Source organism: Bactrocera neohumeralis, unplaced genomic scaffold (assembly GCF_024586455.1).
Source record: "Bactrocera neohumeralis isolate Rockhampton unplaced genomic scaffold, APGP_CSIRO_Bneo_wtdbg2-racon-allhic-juicebox.fasta_v2 cluster09, whole genome shotgun sequence".
NCBI lineage: Eukaryota > Metazoa > Arthropoda > Insecta > Diptera > Tephritidae > Bactrocera > Bactrocera neohumeralis.
Window position 1 is genome coordinate 29,871,275 of NW_026089622.1, and position 17,229 is coordinate 29,888,503.

Genomic DNA, 17,229 nt, shown 5'->3' on the forward strand with positions numbered 1-17,229 from the left:
GATCATGTAGGTCCGATGACAACGACCGGGAAACAGTACAAATATATTTTATAGACAGACTTTCGAAACAAGCTGTCATTTTCGGCAACCCGCGTAGAATTATATCTCATAGGGGATCAGCGTTTACTTCACAAGCTTTTAAAAGTTATTGCGATAATAACAGTATTCGGCATCTACTCTTTACGACGGGGGTGCGAAGAGGAAACGGACAAGTGGAACGAATACCTGACAGCAATTTATAAATAATTCTCCAAATCAAAGTACAAAACAGGTCCCATTTAAGATTTTAACAGGTTACGACATGCGGGTAAAAGAAGACCTTGACTTAAACGAAATTTTAGAAAATGAAGAAGTTATGGAGTTAAACGATGGACGTGATAAGTTATGTGAAATAGCTAAAAAAAACATACAGGAAATTCAAGAAGAAAATATGAAGTCATTTAATAGAAAACGTAAAAAGGCAATCGAATGTAACATTAATGATTTGGCTGCAATCAGACGGACACAATTTGGAAACGGAATGAAGATACGACCTAAATTCTAAGGACCATACAAAGTAACTAAACGATTAAAACACGGTCGATATGAAGTAGAAAGGGTGGGAGGGACCTAAGACAACATCGACCGCTGTGGACTATATGAAATAGTGGTAACGTTATTCGAGACGAATAAGTAGTCAGGAATGGCCGAGTTGTAGGACGAAGAAATGCGACCATGCGGACTGAACGTTTTTAACACACGACAACACTGACTGGACGAAAAAAGGGACTCGAACGGAATAAAACCAATAACGGACTTCACTTGAATAGCGGACGGCGACCGAGAAAGTGTAATAAAGCATTGATCTATTGTAAAGTGAAGTTGATCCAGTCTTTTATTTCTGCACATCAGGGATCAAACAACGAAACAAAACAATCGACAAGTTTAATTCAGTTCTATTCATTGTGAAGAAACAAATCCAGAATCCAGGGGACAGGAGTCAGGACAGGAAGCCAGAACAACCGTAAGAACGATGACTCAAGGATTGCTCTGGACTATTAAGTAAAAGTATTTCTATAAAAATCAAGCTTATTCACAAAATTCCTTTGCAGCTCTTAAAGAATAAAAACACCAGTGTAATATTAGAAAAGAAAAAACAATCTGATCTTTTATTTCAACAAAGAAAATTAAAATAGATTATTGCAATTCAAAATCTATTATAATATGCTGTTAGATTTGGGTGAATACCAGTGTGAAATACAACGCGCTACATCAAAGATGGATAAGCCAGAACAAATGCGTCACATATTAGAATGTGCAGCTGGTAATCGCAATAAGAAAATGCGATTAGACTCCATATTATTTGAAAAATTTTGTTATAACATTTAAATGTGTGCAAAGTGATTAATAGTACCAATATAATTGATTGTGGCTTTATGTACCTGTTGTTACAAAGCGTTTTTATTTTTTTCCTCATTTTTAGTTTCGACAATAGTGAAAAATGCACATTCGAATGGTTGATTGGTGCTACGTGTTTACAGCATGCATTAGGCGCCTTTGTGAAAATGTCGCGCAGAGTTTGGGTAAACCTGCTATACAGGTAAGCATGGCTGCCTAATTAACTATTTGTCCATATGTTTTGAGCTCATGAACTGTTTAAAGTTTTATATGGATATAAAAATTTATATGGGAAATAAAAACAAGGAGAAATATACTTTTTCCTACAAATGCATTTCTTGTAAACAAAGTTTTTATATTTCGGACTATAATAAATATAACATAAATTTTATATACCAATTAAAATAATACATTTAATATGAGCAATAATATGCTTGATTTATGCTTGTATAAGTTTATTAAATTTAAGACTTCGCTCATTCGCCAATCCATTTTCTATAACTTTTCCGCAAATTAACAATATTGGGCTAAATATAAATTTTTTGGAAAAATGTATTTATTATTTTGTACTTTATTTTTATAATTTAACACAACTATCTTAATACTCGGTCTACTAAATTTAATATTACCGAAATGAAACTGCCGCCGGTATATGTGTAAATGGGATGTGTTGCCTCTTCGAAATTTTCATAGAAATGAAAAACTGATCTGTCAAACAGCTTGACGTGTTTGTGACTGGTGGAGAAGGACCTGGCTTCGCTTGGAATATCCAACTGGCGCCAAATAGCGAAAAAAATAAACGACTGGCGCGCTGTTGTCTTCGCCAATAAAGAATAGTTCTAAATTAACAAATTTAAAAAGTTATTGTTAAATTTGCTTTCATATCGTCACCTGAAATGCAAAATAACGTATCATCAAAAAATTCGAAATTGAGAGCCTTATTGATTACGCTTCATTACTTCAAATTACATACATAGTATTACATACATATGTTCAACATTTTCAGGTTCTGCGGTCAGATCTACACCAGTTTTAACCAACATTAAAATTTTGCTTCACTTATGTTCCATTTTATTTCGTGTTTCATTCATGCCACTGTAAATTTCCGAAAATGTTGTTATGTTATTTTGCATTTCAGGTGACGATATGTACAAATTGTGTGAATATTAAGAATTAGTAGATTGATGAATTTAGTATTGTAAATTATACAAAGTATAACAAACTAAATTATATATAAACCATATATAAGCTTTTTATCATAAACAAAAATTATGTTAATAAAGTAAATACCATACATACATAGAAGTTGTCAAACAATTGGTTGTAAGAAAGAAAATTCAGTTTGTAATTTATATATGTATATTCGGGTGGTTTTTCAAAATAAATTTTCAATTTTTGGAAGTGCTCACTTCTAGAAATGTGCCATTTAGTATAAAAATACAATTGTGACAGTTTCAGCTCAATCGGATTTTGCCTCCCCGTGCCGAAAAGGCCTTTAAGTTTGATATAATTGCCATTTTTCGCGAAAAAGCGTTATTTTTCGACTTTAACTTATGACTGATTCCACCTATTACAATAAATTTATTATCAAATGAAAGGTAATTTTGTTGAAATTAAAGTCTATTATAATACATTTTCTTTAGAAATGCATGGTTTGGAAGATATTTAACATTTAATGGACCAAGTTCGTGTCAAATGCCTTGGTATAGTTCTTCGCAGTACCACTCGAGGTTCTCCATGATTTTTGAAACTATCCTTACCTTAACCATAAACAATGCATACACTGAAGTCCTTTATTTTATTATAATAGAAAAAGCAAGAAATTAGTAAAATCTTGTCGTTATATATTGTATTTTCAGTTTTCGTTCATTAATTGGTACAATATTTAACAAAAAGATAAGACGACGGGAAGAAATCTATTTAAAAAATAAACATATAGAAAAGAAAATTCATACCTACTAAAAACAAAAATTATAAACAATTTATCAATTTGTTTATATATGTATTTATATATTATTATTTCCAATATCATTCATCAGATAAGGGTAGAGAAAGGGTACTTTTGGAAGTATCAGGGTAAAGCCGACGACAATCTGCTACCACCTGAAGCAGGAATTGTTTTTGCTCCTCATCTTTTGTAAGAATACTATTGAAGTCTTGAATTAACTTAACCCCTCTCTCTGCACGACACGGCACCTTTGAAGTTTCAAAAAGTCTTTACTTTCGGACCATTTCTTGGGGTCTTCTGTCAGAAAATCAGTTTTGACTTTGAAATATTCGAAAAAGGCCAGGCTTTGATCCAAAACAAAGTTCTGAAGCGAAATATTTTTAAATAGGTTTACAGCTTCATCTTCAGAAACTTGTACCCTCATTATCCTTGAAGACCGTTCTTCTTCTGTTAAATTGCTGTACGATAAAATCTTTTTTGCCATTTTGCTTTTTATTTCATTTGAAACATTTTTGTCAAATAAGCTAAGGCAAATCAGTTCCGGGTTCAGATACCACAGGTGAAGTAAATATTTTCCCAATACCTTATCTGATACACCTTGATCAATACGTCTGTACTTAATTACATTCTGAACAAATTGTAAATCATTACTAGGTGCACTTATTGCGTTTGAAGCTTGACACCACATCTTCACATACAAATTAACAATAAATAAACAAATAGCTTTTAGTGAACTGAACTCCTCTTCGGACATAGAAAACTGTTCTCTAAAAATGAACATTTTCAGAAAGTAAATGGCTTTTGCCATCCAACGGGCGTGATGATAAGCACCAGGAGTGTTAAACGAAACATCGTGAGAAGGGACTTTTCCTAAAAATATTAAACATAACTTAATAAGTTCTAAGTAATCATCTCTCGGCTGTTTTTCAGTTAACTGAAAGAGAAGAAATTCCGAAACCTCTTTTTCGAACTCTTTCACTGACTTCTTTACCGAATCATCCTGTACCCCTTCAATGTATTTAGGCTGATCTATGTTAGGCCAATGTATTTGAAATCTTCTAAAAATGTCAGGTTGGGGAGCAGTCGTTGATCCTATTTTGTACTCAAATACTGACCGTAAAACGACTTCTAAAATGTGACGGCAGGCTAAGTACAACAAACTTTAACCTAGCTGTTTTTCTAACAAGGTGCATGCGCCTTTCATTTGTCCTGTGTTGGAAGCCGTTGTATCAAAACACATACCAACAATTTTATCGCGAATATCCCATTCTTCTAGACTACCGCTAACAGCTTCTGCCTGACTGGCGCCTGTGCAATTTTCTAATCCCGGGACCCCCAGTGGTTGTTCATAGTCTCCTTTGCTTACCTAGATTACCAACCGTTCAGCACATTCTTTCTGAAGAAGGTTTGGTAAAAGTTTTCCATCCCAATGAACAACAATACCCTCTAAGTCTGAGTTTTTAAACCTCGCCTTGATTTTCTGGGCCCGTAGACTTCGAAAGGATATTCTGCATTTTCTTAAAGCACTTCTACTAAGTGCAAATTCCTCGACATTACAGCCCAGACTTTCAGCTGTTGCGAAAATTATTCGCCCAGCATTTCTATCAGAAATTTTGCACCTATCTAGCAAAATTGATAATTTTTCCGTCATTACTTCTTTACAACCACGACTGTATTTCCTTTTTTACTCGCTGTCTCCGCTTTGCTGGCTTTTTCATCATCGGTAAATACTTCGTCCGAGGTGATTTCTTCCACTTCTGATTCAGAAGACAATGAGATGTCTCGTACATTTTCTGTTGCAATAAAAAAAGGAAAGAAAATGTATGGATTTTGGAAGAAGAATACTGTTGATGTTGGTAACAAATAGAAACGAATAAAGGCTATAGCTTCTAAGAGCCAGCATTTTATTACCTATTTAAGTATGGGTTTGAGTATCTAATTTTTATGTAAAATTGGGCAGCTATACTATAAACTTACCAGCGCTTACTGGTGAAATCTGTCGCCATCGCCGCTCTTATGCTTTTGCTTTTCTTGCTTCTCTTCTTTGTTCAGCTAGAACTGTATTCATATCGATACCTTCCATATGGCCTGGACGTCCTTTCATTATCTGATATGTCAAAAATTTAATATCTTCCTGATTAGACATTTGATGATTAGAGGGCAGTTTACTCCCGATTATTTGATGAGATGAATACCCAATTAAATAAATTAGGGTTTTAGATCGAACACGAACATTAGATGAGGTAGTAGCTATTTGAATTTAATTATATAACTAAGTATGTAATATCTTGCACTTTCTAATATCGAACTGTTCACTTAGCACAACAAACTTTAAAATAACATTTCTCTTAGAGCCGTTTTCACAGTGATTAGTTAACGATTGGTTGACTATTAGTCAATGTAACCAACAGCTGTTTGTTAACTAAAGCAATGTTTTTCACAGTGCTTAGTTATAAAAATAAATTTTCTGGCTAAAAGTGTGGTAGCACCATAGAAAACATATGATCTTGACATTACAGTTTTACAATTTATGTTTTTATTTCATATCACAATTGGTAAAAATTTCAATTGAAATGGCGACGAAAAAGATTAATTTCAGTGAAAACGACCTAAATTTATTACTTTCTATAATAGAAACACATAAAAATGTGATAGAGTGCAAAAAAAGCGATACTTTTACGGTAGATGCGAAAAATAAAGCTTGGTTCAAAATTCAGGAGGAGTATAACAGCAGAACCTCGTCTTCATTTCGCGATGAAAAAATGCTGCGTACCAAATATTACAACATGAAAAAGGAATTGAAGAAAAAGGTAGCAGCCGAAAAAAGAAGTTGCATAGCCACAGGAGGAGGGCCGCCATTGAAAATTAGCACCAATGATATTGATGTAATGTTAACATCAATAATAGGCTCGGAGCAGTTAGAAGGAATGGAATCTGTATACGATTCCGATAATCCTTTTGTGCGAAACAAAACGGAGGATGTTATCGTTAGCATTGGTAAGAAATTACTTAATTATTCTGCTCTTGAATTGGGAGACTTCTTTGTCTACATTCATGCTGTTACTCAAATACCATCATTTAAATGTATTAATAATGTATTAATGGTTTTGCAGATAAGGCAGCAAATAACATCAGTGCTATGCAATCTCAGGATGGGAGCGAGGAATTTGAAGACATCATGAACACATCCAACACAGCTACTACTTCGAAAAATTGGAGTACATACACGCCTGCAGATTTAAAAGCTCCTAAGTCTAAAAAACTTATAATCGACGAATCGCAAAGAAAAGAGAAAAATACGAGTACATCATGGTCGAAGCTGGCCGCTGTTAAATCAAAATGGACTGGAGAAAAATGCCGCGTAGAGATTGAAATATTAAAAGCTGAACATGAAAAGCGAGTAAAGATGTACGAGCAACATATAAAGCAATCTGAAGTGGAACACAAAATGCGTATGAGAATTATGGAAGAGCAATTAAAAGAAATTCAAAGGCGCAATCTTGTATATACAAATGTAAATCAATTGTAAAAAAACAGTACAAGCACAAAATAACCTGACACATTCAAAATAAAAGTGTTTTAAATAACATTGTTGTATTATTTGTTTTTATTGATAGTCTTACAAAGCTTGACTTGCAGTTATAAGGTTGCAAAGTACCCATTTATTAAATTATTCCTCGTCACATTTTTTTCAGTGCGCCGATCAGAGCTGCGATTATTCGGTATGCTTAAAACTGACAAAATTCGCCTATCAATCTCAGGATCTAAAGGAGGAGCTTCAGTATCGCGATGTAAGCAGCATATATTTTGTAGCACTGCTGTGGCGACAATTATTGATTGGACTTTGGTGCAATTCATTCGTATACCCAAAGACAACACTGGAAACCTTCGCTTCCAAACACCATAAGAGCGTTCAATTGGATTTCTTGACCGAATATGTGATTCGTTATATAGTCTTTCAGCTGCATTGTTAACGGAATGAAGGGGTGTTAAAATCCGTTTATTATTTTCATACCCTTTATCAGCAAGCACAAGGCCATCTCCGAACTCTCCGTTCTCAAGACGAGCATAAATACGAGAGTTTCGTAATATGGTAGCATCATGTGTTGATCCTGGCTACCTAGCAACTATGTCTAAAATCAACAAACGAGCATCGCAAATCGTTTGTACATTAAAAGAAAATATGTTTTTTCTATTACGAAATAGTTCCGCATGGTCTCCGCCTGAAAAGGAAGGAAACATGTAAAAATAGATATTCATTACGGTTTTGAGGTGTTTCAGCTCACCAGGTGACTGAATTTTTACGTGCGTGCAATCTAAGGCACCAATAACTCTGGGAAATTTAGCAATTCGAAAAAACTCTATCTGTTTTTGATGTATATCTTCCGTTGTAGTAGGGAATCGTATGAAACGTTCTCGCAACCTTGCTATTTTATCTGAAACAAGAGTAACAACTCTTGATACTGTGCTAGTAGACACTCCTGACACATCTCCAATCAATTGCTGAATACTGCCAGTGGCATAAAACCTCAATGTAATCGTCAACATATGATCCGGCGACAACGCATTATTCCTAGGAAAAAATTTTATGTAGAAATCGGCAGGCAAAGCGTTAAAAAATCTATACCATGTGGTAGCATGCTGTATATCTGGACGTATGAGCTGCAATACTTCCCATGCAGCATCTTTGCATAGGCGGAAACGCTCTCTAAAGTCCTTTTCATCATAAAGTCGAAAGAAATTAAATCGCTCCCGGATTTCTTTTTTCCGACGGAAAATTACCACTTTTAGCAGCTCTTCGTAATCGTCGTCACTGTCACTGAACTCCATTGTTGTGAGCACTACTTCCCACCAAATTGCTTTTTAGATTTATTTTATTTTTCTTTTAATAAAAATTGACATTCGAACAGCTGTTTGTTAACCAATCGTCAACCAATGCCCGGGAGATGAGTTAACTAATGGTTGACAATTCACTTTGAAATGAAAACCAATTAGTTATCTTCAACCATTCGTTAACTAATCACTGTGAAAACGGCTCTTAAAGCGTCAAAATCAAATAGGGGATTCCCCACTTTTTACTTACTACCAGAATACATATGGTAAATATGAGCAACAAGTCAGCCACGAGATGCCAGAAATATACAATACCAAATAATACTAGAGATGCCAGCTTATTGGCATTGTTAGTGAGGTTGAAATGTGAAAAAGTAGTAAAGTAAAGGTTAATAAAAGTTATTCTGATCTTTAATCCGAAAAATATTATGTATGAGTGTCACCAAAAAGGCACATAACACGAACTTGGTCCATTAAATGTTAAATAACTTCCAAACCATACATTCCAAAAAAAAATGAATTATAATAGACTTTAATTTCAACAAAATTACCTTTCATTTGATAATAAATTTATTGTAATAGGTGGAATCAGTCGTAAGTTAAACTCGAAAAATAACGCTTTTCCGCGAAAAATGGCCATTTTATCAAACTTCAAAGCTCTTTCGGCACGGGAAGGCAAAGTTCGATTAAGCTGAAACTTTTACAATTGTATTTTACACTAAATGGCACAATCCTAGAAGTGAGCACGCACAAATTTCAGAAAAAAAAAATTCACCTCTATTCACTAAAACCACCCTAATGTATATACTATATGTTATTATTTAAAAGATAATCTAAAATAATTACTAAATATTGGTAAAAATTTTGTAGAAAGAAAATTCAGTTTGTAATGTAAATAGGGGAGGATGGAGTCATGTTTAGAAGTTCAAGTGAGGAAAGTTGTCTGATTGCCATTCACTTGGGAGTGGTCAGAAATGAATCTTTTAGCAGCAGCTCGCGACTTCCGGTCTTTGGCCAAGTATCCTCTAGGTAGCCTAAGAACATCCGTTGTGGGCTGGGTTTGGAAACCGCCATGTAAAAGCACTACCAATGAAAAATTACCAACAGCCTCGAAGAGAAACCCCCTTTGATGACGACCATGGCAAACGCAATAAGGATTTAATTGAAGGCGAATGTCCTCGTTAAATCACCCAGGGCTTCGAATAGGTCCTTGAGGCATTTACTACAGTGGCTATATAAAGGTGCACAAATTCGGTGTGGGATTCGTGGTAAGACAGAGACTCCATCACCGAGTACTGTCATTCACCTCATTGGATGAACATCAAGCCACAATCCACATCCAAGCGAAGTTCTTCAACGTATCGCTGATTGGCGCGCACGCCCCCACGGAAGAGTAGGACGATGTGATCAAAGATGTCTTCAATGAGCGCTTGGAGCGCACCTATGAGAGCTGCCCTCGACACGATGTCAAAATCGTGGTTGCCAACTTTAATACCAGGCTGCGCAAGGAAGGTATCTTTGGCCCTACGGTCGGTAAATTCAGCTTCCACAATGAAACATCCCCAAATGGTTTTAGGCTGATCGACTTCGCCGGGGCCTGAAATATGGTTATCAGTAGTACTAAATTCCAGCATGAGAAAATACATCAATCTACCTGGTACTCAGTATTATGGAACTGTGGACAGCATTTCAAACTCCTTACGAACAGCTGCAACCGAAACCATTGGTTTTCGGAAAATTCAAAAGAACAGCTGGTACGACGAGTTGCCGTGTCGCAGCGATCGATTGAAGAGAACTCTCTGTCTCTTTTAAAGCTGCTTTTGACAGCACGAAAAGAAGCTGCCTTTATGCCGCGATGTCTGAATTTGGTATCCCCGCAAAACTAATATGGCTGTGGAAACTGACGTTGAGCAATTCTAAAAGCTCCGCCAGGATTGGTAAAAACCTCTCTAAGCCTCTCGACATCAGACAAAGTTTCAGACAAGGCGACTCCCTTTCATGTGACTTCTTCAATCTACTTCTGGAGAAAATAATTTAAGCTGCAGAACTAAATAGAGAAGGTAAAATTTTCTATAAGAGTCTACAGCTGCTGGCGTATGCTGATGATATTGATATCATTGACCTTAACAACCGCGAAGTTAGTTCTGCCTTCTCCAGAATGGATAAGGCAGCGAAACAAATGTATCTGGTGGTGAACGAGGACAAGACAAAATATCTCCTATCATCAAACAAACAGTCGTCGGACTCGCGACTTTGCTCTAACGTCACTGTTGACAGTCATAAGTTTGAAGTCATAGGTAATTTCGTCTATCTTTGAACCAGTATAAACACCACCAACAATGTCAGCCTGGAAATCCAGCACAGAATAACTCTTGCCAACAGGTGCTACTTCGGACTGAGTAGGCAAATGAGAAGTTAAGTCCTCTCTCGGCGAAACAAACCAAACTCTATAAGTCACTCATTATTCCGGTCCTGATATATGGGGCAGAGGCATGGACGATGGCGAATATCTCATTCGATGGAACGATGACCTGTATGAGATATACAACATTAACATAGTTCAGCGAATTAAAGGACAGCGGCTACGCAGAAGACCTCCACTCGGTTGGAGGGACCAGGAGGAAAAGTACCTTGCTTCGCTTGGAATCTCCAATTGGGACCACCTTGCGAACAGAGGAAACGGCTGGCGTGATGTTTTTAACTCGGCTATAACCGCATTAGCGATTTCTACGCCAGTAAAGAAGAATGTGTATATAAATGGTGGAACGATGACCTGTATGAGATATACGACAAACATTAACATAGTTCAGCGAATTAAAGGACAGCGGCTACGCAGAAGACCTCCACTCGGTTGGAGGGACCAGGAGGGAAAGTACCTTGCTTCGCTTGGAATCTCCGATTGGGACCACCTTGCGAACAGAGGAAACGGCTGGCGTGATGTTTTTAACTCGGCTATAACCGCATTAGCGATTTCTACGCCAGTAAAGAAGAATGTGTATATAAATGGTAAATTAGTTTTTAAAAGCTAATCCTTAATAATTACTGAGAATTGGTAAAAATATAACTGTTATGTATAAACATGTAAACTACAAACACAGTCCGCTGCAGGGCGCGTATCTGTTAGCAAACGTGTAAGCGACTTCTTATTGTTCACATTTACAAACGTTAAACCTTTTGTTAGTTTTGTTCAGACAGTGGGAAAAAAGTAACACATCGTCATTTGATGGTCAATGATTTTCTCTCTCTAACCAATGGCAAATATTGCATGCTGGCTTGTTCTAACAGAATGACATACATTTGCATTTTTGCTCTTTACAGTCTGTTAAGGATAACAAATACTTTTGTTAACGCATAGCTTACTATGTTGAGGCTATATGAGCTGAACGGGTCTGTTACGAATGCTTATCATGGTAGTTGTCCTCTAAAGGTACCCACAGACAGACGAAACTGTCCCTGGTGGTCAAGGACCTCCGGAAACAAGTACGGAGCCTATTTAACAAAGCGAAACGTACGGAGGTCTGGGAAGGATACAAGAGCTACCTCACCTTATATAATAAGGAGATTAGGTCTGCAAAGCAGGCAAGCTTCAGGAGATTCTGCGAAAATGTCACCTCTACACCGGAAGCGTCTCGGCTGCATAAAGCTCTGGCTAGAAGAACGACTGACGCAGTAATAGCAATCAAACGAGGTGACGACATTTACGACCAGCGCAGAAGACAGAGCTACGGAACTTCTGCGGGCGCACTTCCCGGAAACTATTCGGGAAGACCAATGTCTACCCGTAATCGAACACAGGCCATCCCGCGAGGATTGGAGAATCGCCAAACAACTATATACGGCGGATTCGATCAGGAGGGCAATGGCCTCGTTTGAGAGATTCAAGTCTCCGGTAGCGCTGTTACAGCAGAGGGAGCAGTTTCTATTGCAATACCTGGTTCGGCTGCTGAGAGAAAGCCTCGCAGTGGCGTATATCCCCGAAGTATGGAGGACATCGAAGATGATCTTCATACCCAAGATAGGTAGGAAAGACTACTCATTGGCGAAATCTTTAAGTCTAACGTCTTTCCTACAAAAACCATGGAGAAGATCGTAGACCATGAAATAAGGACGACAGCGCTGCAGAGAGCACCCCTGCATGTGGCTCAGCGGCACAACAAGAGGCTGCCCACAGGGAGATGTGTTATCACCCCTGCTATGGAGTCTGGTCGTAGACGACCTGTTAGTACTGCTAATGAATAATGGGATCCGCTGCCAAGAGTATGCGGACGATATTGTAATTATAGCAAAAGGTAAATACGAAGACACTCTCTGTGACATAATATAAAGGGGTCTAAACCTAGCGAAGGGGTGGTGTAGGGAGGTTGAATTGAATATCAATCACTCTAAGACGACCGTAGTCCCGTTTACGAGACGCATGTCCCTACTCGATCTCAGGAATCTCACACTTGGGGGCAGAGAGATAAAGATGACCGGTAGTATCAGATACCTCGGTTTGATGCTAGATTCTACTCTGCGGTGGAAGCAGCATGTAAACCTGACCTTGGTCAAAGCAACAAAAGCTTCAATGGTGTGCAATCGGCTAGCGGGAAGGTCCTGGGGCTGTAAGCCAAGGATCGTTAGGTGGTTGTACACTATGTCTGCATGACGGGCGCAATGCGCACTTGTCCAACGGCAGCACTGGAGGTTCTGCTCGAACTTACTACGCTTCATTTGGTTATTGGTCAGGTAGCCAAGCACACAATTCTGCAAATAACGGCAGAGGGATGGGGCAAAGGCAGGGTAATCTCGTCCCAGAGGAAGGAAAAGATAAGTGGCGATATACCATCAGCCCTCCTCCCGAAGGACAGCACTACCAAAACAGTGAACTTCAAGAAAAAGTTTAAGGTCACCCTCGGCAGCAAATATGAGTGGCATGACTCCAATCTCGAGCTGATGTTGAGGAATAGGGAATCGGTGCAGGGATTGCGGGCCACGCACTAAGCTCTCCATACCCATGGGAGAGTGCCCAAGCATTTTCCAGGCAGAAGTTTTTACCATAAATCGGTGTTTAGAAATAAACCTTCATCGCAACTATCGCAACGAGCGAATAGCCATTCCCAGCGATAGTCAAGCGGCGCTAAAAGCGATCTCCTCTACGAAATCAAATCAATATTAGTGCAGGAGGTAGGGAAAGGCTGAACAGCCTTGCAGAACGTAATGAGATACACCTAATTTGGGTGCCTTGTCACAGAGGTGTAGCCGGTAACGAACTAGCGGACGAGCTAGCCCGCTCGGCATCCTCCACCAAGATGGTGGGACCCGAACCCTTTATTGGTCCCCATACAATAAAGGAGCTACTCCGCAAGAAAGAAGGAGTGGGCAGGGAAGAGCATTGGCAACAAACACATGGTATGAGACATGCCAAGTTGCTAATTGGAGAATACAATTTGAGTAGGTTCAAAGTTGTAATAAACCTCTCCAGGAACAAACTCAGGCTACTCGTCGCATGGTATACCGGCCACTGTAAGCTGAATAGGCATCTGTACAACATGGGCCTATCCTCTTGCGCCAGTTGCCACTTGGAGCCTGATACTCCAGAACACCTAATGATCAACTGCACAGCAGTCTGTAGACGCAGGACTAAGACCCTTGGATCCATGTTTCCGGATAGGGATCGGATAGCCTCATTACCACCCGGAAGTCTATTGAACTTTATCAAAGGGCTGGGGCTAGGTGAGTCTATGTGAGTTAGGAGAGGGCACAATAGACCAAAGGTCGCGGTGCATTCCTCATCTTTCAATCAATCAATCAATAGTCTCAAAGTATTGCCTCACGCATAAACATACATATTTATGCTGGTTTGTAGGCCGAGCTGTACAGCGGCAAGGGAAGTGGAGACAAACGGCGGCCATTTGTTTATTTTTTTCGGCACAGCTCATTGGTTGTCCGTGACAACGGAGATTTTGTATGAAACAATGGGTGTATATATTTACATACAAAGTTGTGTGTAGACAAATTTACAAACATTATGCGAATGATGTTTTGAAATTTGTTTACATGAACACAAAATTACATATGTATGTATATATGTGAACTTTATGCGTACGGTTTTTAAAATCTGTTTATATGTACACAAAATTATGTGCATATGACATGGTCTTTTAAGATGTTATCAAAACTTCTAATGCCCAAAGCAAATAAAGACATATGTATGTAAATATATAACTTAAAAAACCAATATTTATTATAATTATATTAATTAAATATTTAAGTAATAATACAAATATGACTTTATACATTTCAATAGATTTAATGGAATTCATCATTAAATGTGTCAAATTGCACATACATACTTGTATACATACTTACATATGTGCATTGATACCAAATATATGGAGAATATCTATAAAAGATATCCATAGTCGTTTGCGCATTGTAAAAGTGCAAATATGTAGGCGTATATTGAAATTAGCATCACTTTTCTCATTTAACACTGAAAATGCTCAATTCTGCTATTTTCGACCCTCCTGTTAAATTATTGGTGAAATCCACTAATAGAAAAGAGTACCCCTCCAAAAAATTAAATATCTCAAATTTGGCAACGCGGTGAACCTTCTCTATATTATACGTTCTTTGTCTCAAGTCTCAAAAATTTTCTCTAATACTATGTTCGGACCGGCATTGAAAACATTTTAAAAACACATTTGTATGTTGTGGAATCTAAGTCGTTCGAACCAACAATGTGTGTTTTCGATGAGTTTTCACTGACAACTATCATTAGCGGCATTCTCTTGCTCTTGCAAGATTGCACGATGATACAAAATGCAAAAATCCTATACCGAAATATGCAAGGCTAAGAGAGCACCCATTGCAGAATCTAGTGATATATGACGGCACGAAAATAAACGTGGGGTTTGGTCTGACATATTTATAGCCATTGCAAATAATTTTCTGCTTGTGTTTGTTGTTGTGCCGTTGCACCAAGAGGAAAATTCTGTAATTTCTGCACCGCGCAAGGTTTTGCAAGAGCAAGAGAATCCCCCTAATATGAGAATATCAAGCGACAGCTGTTTTTGTATATGGAAGGTAAACAAATATCAAGTGACAATTTAGGGCCGGCAAAATATGTCTTCCAAAAACATTGATTAAACTAGAGCAGGCAGCGATTATAATGAGTGAAATGTAAGTTTTCAAGTAGTTTTCAGCGAAAACTGTGCTTTCGTTTGACAGATTTTACATGGACAAAAACACAAGTTATCGTGCGAAAACCAGTTTGTCCCACGAAAACATGTTTTCGTTGTCGGTCCGAACATAGTATAACTTAAAATCTCAAAACGAAATATCTCCTGTCATCAAACAAACAGTCGACGCACTCGCGACTTGGCTCTCACGTCACTGTTGACAGTCATAACTTTGAAGTTGTAGATAATTTCGTCTATCTTGGAACAGGTGCTACTTCGGACTGAGAAAACCAGTTTGTTCCACGAAAACATGTTTTCGTTGTCGGTCCGAACATAGTGTAACTTAAAATCTCAAAACGAAATATCTCCTGTCATCAAACAAACAGTCGTCGCACTCGCGACTTGGCTCTGACGTCAGTGTTGACAGTCATAACTTTGAAGTTGTAGATAATTTCGTCTATCTTGGAACCAGCATTAACACCACCAACAATGTCAGCCTGGAAATCCATCGCAGGATTGCTCTTGCCAACAGGTGCTACTTCGGACTGAGTAGGCAATTGAAAAGTAAAGTCCTCTCTCGACGAACAAAAGCTAAACTTTATAAGTCGCTTATAATTCCCGTCCTGCTAAATGGTGCAGAGGCTTGGGCGGTGACAGCAACCGATGAGTCGACGTTACGAGTTTTCGAGAGAAAAATTTTGCGAAAGATTTATGGTCCTTTGCGCGTTGGTCACGGCGAATATCGCATTCGATGAAACGATGAGCTGTACGAGATATACGACGACTCTGACATAGTTCAGCGAATTAAAAGACAGCGGCTACGCTGGCTAGGTCATGTTGTCCGGATGGATGAAAACACTCCAGCTCTGAAAGTATTCGACGCAATACCCGCCGGGGGAAGCAGAGGAAGAGGAAGACCTCCACTCCGTAGGAAGGACCAAGTGGAGAAGGACCTGGCTTCGCTTGGAATATCCAATTGGCGCCACGTAGCGAAAAGAAGAAACGACTGGCGCGCTGTTGTTAACCCGGCTATAATCGCGTAAGCGGTGTCTACGCCAATTAAGAAGAAGAAGAAGAGGAGACTATATCACAGTACAGAATCGCACGGTAAATTTCTGTAAAAGAAAAAAAAAAACAGATATTGAAAAGCACTGAAAACAAGCAGTATTGTCAAGATACACATTTAGACAACTATTACTATACATTAACAATAGGGGTATTCACTTGCTCTTGCAAGATTGCAGATTGCAAAAATACTATACCGAAATATACAAGGGCACGAGAGCACTCATTGCAGAATCTAGTGATATATGAACGGCTGATGCGGTCAATTTATTGTGAACGACTATTATGCATGGCTATTGTGAATTGGCGCACCTTCTGGATACTTTTTTAACAAAAAAAAACTGTAATAAATCTTTATAATTTAAATAGAAATTATAAAATCTATTTAAAACTTACCTTCCTCAACAATTTAAGGACGTAATATGTCTTTATGTAAAATGACGGCACGATTCCGATTACTTTGGCGGAAGGGTAAAAAAACCGAATTTCCGTATAAATGGGGTATATGTGGATAAAGAAGCTTCTCCAGAGAAGAAATATCCAAAAATAATATAAAAATAACTTTTATTTTTTAAAATATTCACGATTAAAAGTTCAAAAGTTTGCATTAATAACACATGGTATTTCTCTATGTTTCACTAAATTTTTTCACGTTTCTCACTCTTTATATTTAAATATACACTCTAAACATTGAAATAAGTTCACATTTCACTTTTATTTTGCTATACTTTACCTAAATTTATTAATTTAAAAATCACTTAGCACACTCATCGTTCAAAAGGTTATTTTGTTTACAATTATGAGGAAAACGAGCCTTGCCACATCTTAAACAGTAAATATGTAGGA

At 37.9% G+C, this 17,229-nt stretch overlaps 2 protein-coding genes and 1 long non-coding RNA gene across 3 annotated transcripts; 1 reads left to right on the forward strand and 2 right to left on the reverse strand.

Moving 5' to 3' along the window:
• Positions 1-1,689: 1,689 nt before the first annotated feature.
• LOC126764306 (uncharacterized) lies at positions 1,690-15,380 on the reverse strand. The gene is made up of 2 exons (XR_007667913.1): positions 14,507-15,380; positions 1,690-2,472 (listed from the first exon to the last, which is right to left on the reverse strand). It is a non-coding gene; the product is annotated as an uncharacterized LOC126764306 (long non-coding RNA).
• Positions 5,716-6,912, forward strand: LOC126764132 (myb/SANT-like DNA-binding domain-containing protein 3). The gene is made up of 2 exons (XM_050481930.1): positions 5,716-6,322; positions 6,439-6,912. Exons 1-2 carry the CDS (start codon positions 5,827-5,829, stop codon positions 6,852-6,854), a joined length of 912 nt encoding a protein of 303 aa, XP_050337887.1. The 5' UTR covers positions 5,716-5,826; the 3' UTR covers positions 6,855-6,912.
• Positions 6,915-8,404, reverse strand: LOC126764195 (putative nuclease HARBI1). The gene is made up of 3 exons (XM_050481987.1): positions 7,953-8,404; positions 7,612-7,898; positions 6,915-7,548 (listed from the first exon to the last, which is right to left on the reverse strand). Exons 1-3 carry the CDS (start codon positions 8,153-8,155, stop codon positions 7,442-7,444), a joined length of 597 nt encoding a protein of 198 aa, XP_050337944.1. The 5' UTR covers positions 8,156-8,404; the 3' UTR covers positions 6,915-7,441.
• Positions 15,381-17,229: the final 1,849 nt, after the last annotated feature.